This window comes from Aspergillus mulundensis (assembly GCF_003369625.1).
Source record: "Aspergillus mulundensis strain DSM 5745 chromosome Unknown scaffold_0, whole genome shotgun sequence".
In the NCBI taxonomy this organism is placed as follows: Eukaryota; Fungi; Ascomycota; class Eurotiomycetes; order Eurotiales; family Aspergillaceae; genus Aspergillus; species Aspergillus mulundensis.
Window position 1 is genome coordinate 2805135 of NW_020797888.1, and position 12403 is coordinate 2817537.

The following is a 12403-nucleotide window of genomic DNA, read 5'->3' on the forward strand; positions in this document are numbered from 1 at the left end:
GTATTAATTTTAGGGATAACTATTATTATAGTTAGTTTTAGTATGTACTTAATAAAGGCTTACTAAATAATATATACCTTAAGGCGTGTTATTAGCTTATTATTAAAAAAAATAATTAGTATTTTATGGTTATCTTGCGTAATTAAGGCTATAATAAAATTATTATATATTAATTAAGCTATTAATACACTTAATAAGGGTACCTTGCCTAAAATAGTGTTAATTAAGGTAGAAAAACTTGCTTTAAAAAGGGTGGGTTAAGCCCTTAAGTTTTTAAAAATTAAACTTATTCCCCCCTAGGCAATAGTTTTATTAAAAATTATTATAATAATAGGCTAGTTATATATATATAAAAAAATATAATTAATATTATTAATATTAGCGTAGCCCTTTAAAAAAATAAAGTATATAAACTTATTATAAATATTATAGGTAAAGGTTTTTTAATTTTAAGTTTTTTACCTAGCTATAAAGCTATTAATAATAATTATAAAGCTTATAAAAACTTTACGCTTAATATATACTTAATATTTTTACTTATTAAGCTAATTATAAAGGGCTTTTATAGCCAGGCTAGGCTAAAAAGTTAGTATATTATTATTTTTAGTAATAAAAAAAAAATAGGCTTGCTAGGGCCCTTTTTTTTTTATTTTTTTATAATATAAAAGTTAAAGGGGGATAGGGGGTTTTATAACCATGTAAAATTAACTAAGTTAATACTTATAGGTTAATTAAGAGTGCACGCCTTAGTTTTAGCTATTATACCGCGGGGAGTAATAAAAAAGAAAAAAAAAAATTAAAAATAAAATTAAAATAGTAAAAATATATATTTATAAAACTTTTAAAGCATCTAGAGCCCTTATTTAAAGGTACCCCTAGATTGCTAAGAGTTATAAAGGTGTTGGCGAACCAGCCGACTGCGGGATGGACCATTATTCATCACGGATGGATAGCCCGGCCGCGGATTCAAGATCCGTAACCTTAAGATATTCTTAGAGTCCTTCTAACTCCTGCGCTCCCGAGCCATGCTTTGGTAGAGTGACTGGAGATCATAATGCATTCCTTTCTCCATCAATTAGTTGGGCCCTCTATCTTCGTAGTTCTAGAATGCCCAAGTAAATGGCCGACAGTTCGCCGATCAGTAACGACCTCCAATTCTCCGCAGATAAGAGTCGAGCGAGTCGACAAGGATGTGACGATAGTGAGCACTGCTATCAGCCAACCATGGCCTGGTTACTCCATGTGTGCAGAATACTCCAACTCAACCGCACCATAAAACCCGGTTGTACGCCGTCGGCATTCCTAGCAAATGCTGCTAGACTGAACAGATACCACCATGGGGGTGACTAAAATACTGGCCAAAATATCACTGCCCCACGAGTCGCGATGGATCGTGAGATCCCGACCCCCAAGCCTTGATACTTGGATTCACCCCGTTAACTGAGGTCATACAGAACGACGATATCCGCCCTGTAGATGCAGAACGCCGGACGTGGGGGTTTTTGACGTTCCATAACTTTTGTATGTTGTATTCCTAACTCTGCAGCAGTTCTTGGTTTCTGATGGCGATTAGGGCTCTTGATCAACTGCAATATATCCAGCTACCTCACCGGCAGCTCACTGATACCGCTCGGCCTGACTTGGTGGCAAGCTTTCATCGGTAGGATTTCATTGCGGTCATACTTCTCTCGCTGATCGCAATATAGCAATCGTGATTGGAAATATCCTGGCAACTTTGGCTCTGATCGCTAGCTCGCTGGCGGGTGCATACTACCACAGTGAGTCCTTCACAACCTTTCGATATTCAACCTTCCGAGACGCATCGCTAAGAGCATGATAGTCGGCTTCCCAGTCTTCAGCCGCGCAGTCTGGGGCCTCTGGGGCTCGCAATTCGTCATCTGGAACCGCATCTTCTTAGGCATCGGTAAGCCCTCAACCATCCCATCCTTCAGGATCCTCTAATATCCATCTACATACAGTATGGTACGGCTTCCAATCCTGGGTGGGCGGGCAATGCATCTACCTGATCCTGCTTTCATGGGACCCAACCTTCGCAACCGACATCCCCAACACCATCCCCTCCACCACCGGCACCACAACCGCCGAATTCCTCTGCTACATCATCTTCTGCATGCTCAGTCTCCCGGCACTCTGGATCCGCCCGCACCGGATCCAATCCTTCTTCTACATCTCCAGCACCATCACAATCATCTTCTTCCTCGTCGTCCTGACCTGGTCCCTAACAACCATGGGCCCCGCCGGCTTCGGCGCCACACTGTCCAGCAGCACCTCGATCCCGCCAACCGGCGGCCCAAACAGCACAGCCTGGCTCATGCTCTACGGCACAATGAGCACAATCGGCTCCATCGCCGCCGGCATCCTCAACCAAAACGACTACGCGCGTCTGTCGGCGCACCCCCGCGACGCAATCTGGGGCCAGGCACTCGCGTTCCCGTTCTACGGCGTCGTCGGCGCGACGATTGGGATTTTGGTCACGGCCGCAACGCAGATTCGGCTGGGTGGTGAGGCGGTTTGGAATCCGCCGACCCTGTTTGTGGCCCTGCTGCGGGGGGATACGACGTCTGGGACGCGCGCTGCGGTCTTCTTTGCGGGTCTGGCGTTGTCGGTTTCGCAGCTTGGTACGAATCTACCGGGGAATGCGTTGCCGGGGGGTTTGGATCTGGCGTCTGTGTTTCCGGGGTACGTTAATATAAGACGGGGGGCGTATGTTATTGCGCTTGTTAGTCCGGTTGTTAATCCGTGGCGGCTTGTTAATACGGCCACGACGTTTTTGACGGTTCTTTCGGGGTATGGTGTCTTTCTAGCGCCTATGACGGGTCTCATGGCAGCGCATTATCTGGTTGTTTGTCGACAGAAGGTCAATGTTGATGATCTATTCACTGGTGACAAGAGCAGTATATACTGGTATACAGGCGGTATCAACTGGCGAGCACCGATTGCAGTATGACCCTACCCTACCCCTCCACCTGCCGTTTCCTGCTCAACTGACTAACCTTTGTACGGTAGTGGATCATCGGCGTCGTCCCAACAATGCCGGGCTTCGTTGCGGCCGTGAACACATCAATCCATGTCTCCGACGAAGCAACAGAGATATACTACATCAACTATCTCTACGGGTTCTTGGTTAGTGCTGCGGTGCATGCGTTCTTGCACTGGGCCGTTCCAGATAGTAAGCTTGATGCGTTTGTTAAGGGTGATATGTCTGCGAGGGAGGTCCAGGCGCTGTATCAGGAGCGGTGGGAGGTTTTTGGGCAGCAGGGGCGGGTTGCTGGTGAGGTTCATGTGGTGAAGGGGGTCTGAATTGTTAGAAGCAAATAAGAATCTTGGAATGGAGGACAACAATCTGCAAAGACAATAACTGGGTAAGTGATGATTATCCCTATCTCATCAGGACATACCCTACTGTTTGAGATCATGGTTATACTATAGGGCACTTTGGATAGCCTTTGGTGAACTTCCTACAGAGCAAAAATACAAGCACCAAGGCCATTGCCCTTCCTGTTTCAGTAGGTGAGCAGTGCTAATCTGGGTGAGCGAGGTGAGTGGGGAGGGTGAGTGGGTAAGGAGTCGGGGTGAGCATTACTCACCTCAATCACATACTGTAGCACCAATACTGGCGAGAGTAGGGCGGACTATAAGAAGGGCAGCCCCCCTTCTTCCGACTTCTCCCCTGATCGCTCTTCCTCCCGCTGTCTCCAGGGAAGAACCAAGAACAAACCCTAATGAGCATGACCACAGCCCCGGTTTGTTATCGTTTCATATTCGCTGTCCATTTGGTTGTCTTGCTTTCGTCTGCTAGGGTATATTGGCCATTGATGATTCGGGTAAGATATGGTATCTCGATGTCTGCTTTTCGGAGCCAAAGCATCCCGAGGTCTATATTTAATTCGGACACGACAAGTTTGCCGTACATGATACGTTCCCTCATTTCTCCCTGGCCAAACCAATTCGCCCAGACCCATGGGTCTATTGCCTCTGCATATTAAATATCACTAGTATTGAGCTACCTACCTCGGCCTGACGCGCCGCGGATATTCGGATATATTCCTCTGCTGCTTTATGCGGTTCATGGTCCGGCGGCGCTGAGCAGTGGGCCGACTTCGATTGAGATGCAGGGAAACTGGATCGTTGATGCGATTGTAAGATGGATAGGTGTGGCCTTACTTAAATTAAACCTACTGAGGAGGCGGAGAAGGGCTGGAAGGAGACTGTCGACAACATTACGAATATGACGCTCTTCCCCAAGGCGGACTCGTGGTATATGGGGGCTAATATTCCGAGGAAGAAGAGGGAGATGTTGAATTTCCCGGGGGGCTGCAGATGTATGAAGAGATGACGAGGAGGGCGTTGGAGGATTGGGAGGGTCTGATAACGGTTTGGACATTGGGACGGGGAGTCCCAGGTGAGACCAGTTCATTACGGATTAGCTCAAACGTACATGATAGTCGCCGTGACGCCGTCCAGCACAGCTGCGCATACTAGCATGGGACTGAATTTGGTGGAGTGGGCCCTGGTGATAGCCATGCTAAGACGTTTCAAGAGAGGGCCTGGATGGTAATGTTATAAGACCTGCTACATCCTACATGTGGTATGGATGGTACCCTCCCTTCACCCATTATACCTAGACCCTTACAGAACACAAATGCGCCCATCTTCTCCCAATCCGCATCAAGTCTAGCGCCAGAGGCCTATTATCGAAGCCGTCTGGTGCCGTCCTCTGCAACCGATCAGCCGGGCCCGTCGTGGAGATGACATAGGCGTAGTCGCTGAAGAACTGCATGCGGGCAACTGCAAAATCCTTATATGCCGGCAGGCTTCTCTGGCCACCGCGTTTATCGAGTGACTCTTGTGCAGCCATGAGCGTGGCACAAACATTACCGTAGAGCTTTTTGAACCCGCCCTCGTAGTTGATGATCGTGGCAATCTCAATCCACTTCAGACAGTGCTCGCGGCTTGAGAGCAGGAAGTCCGTTAGTTCGTTCATGAGCACAGAGGCGCTCTCGAGGTCGCTCTCGTCTAGGCCTGCTGGGAGGTCGCGCAGGAAGAATGCGTCCCAGAGAGCGTATGCCATTTCGAAGTAGCAACTCTCTTTCGAGTAGTAGTACCGGGCTCGGTTCGCGGTGAGGAAGTGTAGGAGGGAAGTGGCCTTGTCGCTGTTGCTGAAATACCACACTGCGGTTCTTGCCCGGTACAGAGCCTTTAATACTTGGGGCTTGAGAATTGTTGGCGTTGGTGATAGCGGATCTCTCTCGGCGCTCTGACGGACGAACTGCATTGCGGTGTGGTGGACGAGTGTGACTCGGACTGCTGTCTCGGTGCTATTGTGACCCTGTTTGTGTATCGTCCTGAGCGCAACCAAGGGCGCGCAAAGGGCTTTGGCAAGTTCGATCGGATCGAATACCTTTTCGCCCGAGTCCGCGGCTTGAAAGACGATGTCCAGGATCTCTGCATCCAATTCGCCCCTGCCCACCTGAACAAAGTCTTGCAAGTCAATCCACAGGAAAAGCTGCTGAGAGAAGTTGAGCTCGACTGAAGAAAATGTGTTCTCGAGTGTTGAGAATATCGTTCTGTATAAGTCGACCAGCCCGCCAGGGATAGCGCGTAGATGACGAACAACGGACGCCGCACTTGGTAAGCGTTGTATCTCGTCGATCATGAGTCGGGCATATAGCCAGGAGCCATCCGCTGCAGCTGCAACCTCGACTATCACTTCTGGACCCAGCGCCGTAGTCTTTATGTGCCGAATCTGAGATATCCTTTGCTTGACATATGCTGTAACGGGACGTCTCACGTAGGACGGGAGGATACTCAGCTCGAGCACTTCAGCGTGTTTCAACGTAGCAACTTGTTCGTCCAGCCGACGAAAAACGTCCAAGATGTCTGGCTCTTCGCGACTGGCAAATAAAAGTTTGAATGGACGTCTGGTTGCGTTCAGACTATCGGCCAAGGCCGCTGCTAGGAGACAGCCATTGTTGCACTCGTCAAGGCCATCTATCACGACCCAGAACGGGAGGCCAGCGTCGGGCAGAAAGGTCAGAGCATGTTGGAAAGCCCCGAGGAGAGTTGCCACCGATTTCGCGTGTTTCTGGCCGCTTTGAACCCTCAGTTTATCCATCGAACCGTATAGATGATCTCCGTCAACAAGAACGAGAAGCTGGGAAAGAAGAGTGCGCAATGCCTGGAACGGCTCACTTCTCCCTTCTCCCGTATCCTTGCAGAAGAAGTATATGACAGGGCCAGTGGAAGAGCCGATGATATTGCGGATGAGGAACGCAGTGAGGGTGGATTTCCCACTCCCTGGAGCGCCGCCTATTCTCAGGATATTTGAAGCTCTTGAGGTCAGGAAGGTCTGGACTTGGTATTTTGCCAGCGACCAGTCGCAGCTTCCGTCCATGCACTCCTTCTCGTGATTGTATAGGTCATCTGTGAAACTGGCAGGCGACAGCCATTCTTGCACGCGGAAGCGAACATCGACCGCACCTGTTGTTGAATCTACCCCTTTACCAAAAATGGAGTGGGCACTTCTCTCTGCGGGCATGACCTGCATCAACTCCTTCGCATATGCAGCGGCAGTCGCTGCGGCATACCCTTGCCAGAGATCATTCTTGTGAGAGTCCGCATAGTCGCTGATCCCTCTGATCACCAAGCACGGAAAACTGTCAACCAGCCCTGCTGCTTCCATCTCAAAGCATAGCACGTCGAGCTCCCTGCGCAGCTTGTCCCTCATTCCCCCGTTTTTGACGACTTGGTCCCCGGAAGCGATGAGACCGTAGTGAATATACGGTTGCATTACTTTCGAATCCCGCAATGGGCGAAGCACTGCCTGCTCAGAACCACAAGACGAACATGTTGCTTGGCTTTCTGGATGTTCGTAGTCTGACCGGTACAACCGGTCAGTCTCCTCCGCAGGCCGTGCATATTGAAAGCCCATGAGCGGATACTTGGCAACCATCTCTCGGATAGTGGTCTCAATCTTATGGCCCTCCATATAGTGCCGTGCCTGGATATTACTCAAGGCCGTCAACAGCACCTCTGGCGGTTTATTCAGCATCCCCGTGCGCTCGAACCGGCCATGCTGCAGCGTCTTGCCAAAGTCATACTGGATGACTCCGCCGTGCAGTCCCCGCGGACTTCCGACGACGATGTCACCGAGTCGAATGTCATTTGCGCTACTAGGTGCCCCTCCGCCAATCCCAATCATGAGGCCAAACTTGATGTACCGGAATGTCGACAGCATCTGGTTGACCAGCCTTGCCGCGGAGACGGTTCCGGTCACACCGTATGGCAAGCAGGCGACGACGACATTGTGGTCTTTCACGCGGCCGAGCACGTAGTTGTTGTTGTCGCGAGAGTTTGGCTCGAGGGGTAATGGGTCATGGCGCTCGTCTAGCATTGCGCAGGCCGCCGCCAGCTCCAGCGGCAGCGCGCATATGCATGCGGCTGTGTAGTCGTCCCGGCTTCTTGATGCCATGAATCAAATTCTTTCTCGAGGCCCTCTTTGAACGAAATGATCTCTTGCTGGTGGTAGATACGTAAGCATCTAAAGACTCCAGCTGGGCAGCTCAGCCACACCCTGCCCCGCACTAAATCCTGCAGCTGTTCCAAGCTGGAGGTTATACCCCCCCACCTGCACTTGTCTTGACGCACCTGCAGTTATTGTAGCCACTCGTAGTATGGTGATTCCTATAGTACTAGGTATCGCGGTTCGCGATGGTGGCTTGAAGTTAGGTCGCAATAGGGCACGGTGAATAAAGAACTTACCTTTGAGTTGGGTTTTTATGATAAACAAAACAAATGCTGCTAAACCTCATTCTCGCATAGGAAAGAATGGGACATTTTAGTAGGACAGGGACATCAAGCAGCATGCGCCTTCTTTTGCATGCATGCGTTCCGGATCGCGTGGACAAGACTGAAACCAACATCCCGAGAGCTCAATCAGTAAACAGGCATATCAAACGCATCAAAATCCCACATCCAACTCCCACCCTAATCGAAGCCTCATCGTACTCGCACTCCCTCCTCGTCCCATTGTCATACCACATCGGTCGCAGGGGCCAAGCACAGATTACCTGCTGTTCACCTTCCAGACTACCCTCAATGGGATAGTGTCGTTCAATCTGGTAGAAACATCGCCCTCCTCAACCCAGGCAATCAAGCTCAGCAACGATGTCTGCGGAAACGGGCCGTTCGGCTGGAGATTGTTGTTCATGCAGTGCGAAGCCCCTGCGACCAGGAACAGGCGGTACCAGTCGCCCATCGCCTCGTTGCTGGCATCCATTTGTACGAGAGGCCAGGGCACATTGTCTTGCGGACGGACTCGTAGTAGTGGACTGACGAGGCAGTCGGGATACTCCCGTCTTGTTCGCCGTGGTAGGTGAGGATCTTGCCGCCGGCTTGCTGGAAGGGTGTCAGGTCAGGCCAGGTGGTGTGCAGCGTGTCGGCGTATGTCTGCCAGCCGTACTGGATCCATTCTTTGAGAGTGTCGTAGGTGACGTTCTCCAGGGAAGGCAGATTTTCGAGATCGCGCAGCTGCAGGAATCGCGTCACGTATTCGCCGCCGAAGGAGTTGATGTTTAGACCCCAGGTTTGGGAGGCGCTGTTGTATGTCCCCTGTGCATCGTAGAATAGAGCCCCAGGCTGATAGGACAGGTAGACCTGGTTCCCCTCGAGATCTTGCATACCACCAAGCACCGTCTCCACGACCTGCACCGCCTCAGCCGAGACAGTACTGTTCTGCTCCGGGACACCACCACTCGCAGCGCAATAGTAAGGCTTCCCACTGTCTCGGTCAGATTAAAACGCATCTTACACAGATCAGACCTTGAAATCACCCTATCAACCCTCCCATCCAACCCATCGCACGCCGCAATATTCGCATTGACTATGCCCTCAACCTCGCACTGCGACGGGTAATACCCCAGCCTTGCCTCAACAACATTCGCCCACAAATGCGCGACCATCTGGAAACAATACCTCATAGCCGGAGCCCCAATAACGACTCCATCGAACTGATCCCCAAACCGCTGCACCTGGCTCCATCCCTCCCGTCCCCCCTCCGAGCAACTCTGATAGTACGCATACAGCTTCTCGTCATCCGTCATATTGGACATATTCCGCGTGAATGCTTCTCGCTGGTTCTGATGCGGCGCTCAGATTGGAGGGGCCTGGCGCCCCCGGCCGGGCGTGGTCGAGGACGGAAACGGTCACTGATGCGCGTCCCGGGCTCAGTCGCGGCGACGAGGAGATGGTGTATTGCCGCGGTCGAAGCGGAGGGAGCGTGTGGACCGGATGTACTGCTCAGTTCCAAATGCCGGGATCTGGTGGTTTTCTAGGATGTCCAGGAGCGATTGATGCTTTTCACGGACGTCCGCGATATATCGATCCGTGGCTAGGGATGCCAGGTGCTTTGCTGTTTTTTTTTTTTCGTTGGTCGCTCTCGCAGCAGGGCTTTGAAGTTCTGTGGGAAGGCTTGTATCAGTTTGGAATAGGGTCAGGTCGGTTTGAGAGACTTACAGACGGTGTCGCTACTTGATTCAGATCCACGTACCCGCTCAGAAGGTCATGGGCGGAGATGGGTGTGTCGGTAGGCAAGGCTGTGGCGCTCGCTGAGGAAATGTAGATAATGCTGTCTGGGCCTACGTGAAACCAGGAAAGCACTTGCTACACAGTCCCGGGGAGATCGAGAGGCAAGACTGCAAGATGGCCACCAGGCTTGTAACTATTAGTATCTGGCAGGAGTAGCTTAACGTGGACTTTTCTACTTGTTCACCTGGACGTGATGTAAACCTCTTGAACAATTGTACTTTTATAGCCCGCGCGCAGCGTGTGCGGCGCTGTAACCACAGCGCTCGCTTATTCATAACGTTTATGGACGCGCTTGGCTAGGTCAAGTTAAAGGATGTCTTAAGACCTGGCCACAGGCTGGTTTCTGTCCACGCCTTAAGTTCAGCAAATAGGTCATCCTCTGCCATATCTGCGGATCCTCGCGGTGCAATCCCAGCCCCTCCATGCGCAGCCAGCAAATCATTAACCAAAGTGAAGATCCGGTGGAAGGTTTTTGTCCAGTTGTGATATCCTGTCTAATGGGTTAGTTAGGTTTATTCTGTTGGTGCCCTAGCTAAAGCAACTAGAATTACTATATCCAAAGACAGTAAACTAAACCCCGGTGAGCTTGTTCTTTGTTAGAGTCTTAAGCTATTTAACAAACCGCCGCGTGTTATTGGGAGGCCTTCTGTTGTAGGGTAGGACCCTGTGATAATGATGACTGGTTGGCCTTGTGGTAGGTTGTGGCCAACAGCGTCCATTGTCTTTTCCTGGCACTTGAACGATGCTTTGGTATTCATCTTGACGGCCAGTCGGTGAGCCAATGCCTCGCAGTTCCCGCTGTTAGAGCCATACAAGATCATTGCCGGCCGAGTTGCTCCAGTCTCCTCGACTGGCATGGGACTGCCAACTTGTAGCCCTCAACGGACACGGATAAACCCCCGTTGCCCTAATATGGTAAGAAGCGCTCGAGTTAATTAGGGTAGTCAGCCAACGCCAATCGCCCGTCGTCGATTCTGTTCAAATGGTGTAACCGCGCCTTCAAGCGCTCGTAATCCTTGCCCTTCACCTCCGCGCAATCGGCAAAGACCAGTGTTTCAATATATGGAAACTCATTCTGCGCACGCACACCCTACCATGGTTAGCGCACCAAGACCTTATGGTATTCTTGATGAGCAGACAGGGAACGAAAGAGGAAGGAAAGACATACGCCAATGCGCTCAAACACGCTGCCCATGGTCGCCGCATCGACTACCTGATCCGGATAGCATTCAGTACGCGGATCGATCGTTAGCTCGCGCAGTCCAGGGGCCCTGAAATCCGGTATCTCGGCCGCGAGAAAATCAACTTGCAGCCGCAATGACTTTAGTCGCGGAAACTCCACGTCGCTGACGTGTGGCACATGGCTACTCCAACTCTGGTGTGTTGTGACAGTCGTCTCCTCAACCATATCGGCATAGAACCTCCGCCGCGCGGAATGGATATTTTGGAGACGCCAGAAGTGGTCGTTTTCGTAGGCGGGGTTGTCGCAGCGCCAGAGAATGCGCAGGGCGAGGGTGCACCATACTGTATTTACCAGCGCGCAAGAACGTAATGTCCACTCGCGGTCCCGGTAAATCTCATCATCGGGGTCTTCGGGCGGATGGAATACAGTAACATCGTCGTCGGTATATATTTGCTCAAAGATGGGGATGATGAGTTCAGGGAGGGAAAGGGCTTTTTGAGCTGCTGTGGGGAGGTGTCGGTCCATGACAATATTCCAACTGTTATTTTGGTGCAATCGAGAAAGGTGTTTTTTTGTGTCGAATGCCGTGATTCAATTGTCCATGGTAGCAGACCTATATACACGTCGAGGACCCTCCAGCTGATGACTCACGGGGCGCAGCGCAGTGGGCTCGAAATCGAATTTGCTGATTCCAATAGGTATACTTCATAGCCCGATTAGGGCAAATCAATCCGATGCCCTAACCTTGGATGGGTTTCTTTGCCACCCTTCAGGGCTGTCAGCCTTCATAGTTTTATCAAATTATATTTTGATTAATTTCATAATCTAACTTTTGATTCTGCGCTACAAAGATCCATCTATACTTTAGTTAGCAGAGAAAGAGATAATACAATCAAAAACTCCACAGTATCGCACTCAGGCAGCAGTATCTCCGGCCTGCCATTGTTATCCGGCGGCTTACCTATCGGCCTCCCTATTAATGACAGAAATAAGGTATAGCATTTACATGTATTCCAACCATGGCAGATTAAGCGGGGATATTCAACTCAGGCCCATGGAAATGGCCAACTCGGGCAACGCTTGCATGAGCCTCATATTCCGATCCACCGAGACAGGGCTGAGGGAGGTGAGGGATTCTATTTATGTATCGAGTTAGCAGCAGAGCCAAGGCCAGGCTATACGAACTGTACTATTGTGCTGTTACACAGAGCCCTGGCAATGTCACGGGATAGCTCCTGCCTCTCGTGTCTCGTGGATGACAACCCCGCTGACAATGATCACCCTCTTTCCTTCACTCCCCATTGCCTTCCTGCTGCCTACCATGCAGGCGCTGGGGGGGGTTGTGATACCGTATCAGCACGCCCACATTCGTATCCGCCGGCGAATACATATCAGAGCTTAATATAATCGAAAAGTCATATTAAAGAAGATTTAAATTATTAAAATTAATATATATTTAATAATAATATATATTATTATATAATAATTTATCTTTATAATAATATATATTAGTAAGCCTTATATATTAGTAAGCCTAATATATATTATAATATAATAATATATATTAAAAAACTTAATATTTTATAAAATTTAAAAATAATAATAAAATATTTT

General features: G+C 49.9%; 4 protein-coding genes across 4 annotated transcripts; 1 reads left to right on the plus strand and 3 right to left on the minus strand.

Annotated features, from left to right (window-relative positions):
* Positions 1-1336: 1336 nt before the first annotated feature.
* Positions 1337-3321, plus strand: DSM5745_00696 (nucleobase cation symporter-1 family protein; the record flags this gene model as incomplete). Its single annotated transcript, XM_026742712.1, has 7 exons — positions 1337-1393; positions 1455-1521; positions 1574-1660; positions 1707-1778; positions 1841-1924; positions 1980-2962; positions 3028-3321. The coding sequence occupies 7 exons, from the start codon at positions 1337-1339 to the stop codon at positions 3319-3321; spliced, it is 1644 nt and encodes a 547-aa protein (XP_026608557.1).
* A 1321-nt stretch (positions 3322-4642) lies between these two features.
* DSM5745_00697 (uncharacterized protein) lies at positions 4643-7492 on the minus strand (the record flags this gene model as incomplete). The annotated part of the gene is made up of 1 exon (XM_026742713.1): positions 4643-7492. The coding sequence occupies one exon, from the start codon at positions 7490-7492 to the stop codon at positions 4643-4645; it is 2850 nt and encodes a 949-aa protein (XP_026608558.1).
* A 734-nt stretch (positions 7493-8226) lies between these two features.
* Positions 8227-9122, minus strand: DSM5745_00698 (uncharacterized protein; the record flags this gene model as incomplete). The annotated part of the gene is made up of 2 exons (XM_026742714.1): positions 8227-8800; positions 8842-9122. 2 exons carry the CDS (start codon positions 9120-9122, stop codon positions 8227-8229), a joined length of 855 nt encoding a protein of 284 aa, XP_026608559.1.
* Positions 9123-10537: 1415 nt separating this feature from the next.
* DSM5745_00699 (uncharacterized protein) lies at positions 10538-11314 on the minus strand (the record flags this gene model as incomplete). The annotated part of the gene is made up of 2 exons (XM_026742715.1): positions 10538-10696; positions 10775-11314. The coding sequence occupies 2 exons, from the start codon at positions 11312-11314 to the stop codon at positions 10538-10540; spliced, it is 699 nt and encodes a 232-aa protein (XP_026608560.1).
* Between the last annotated feature and the right edge of the window lie 1089 nt (positions 11315-12403).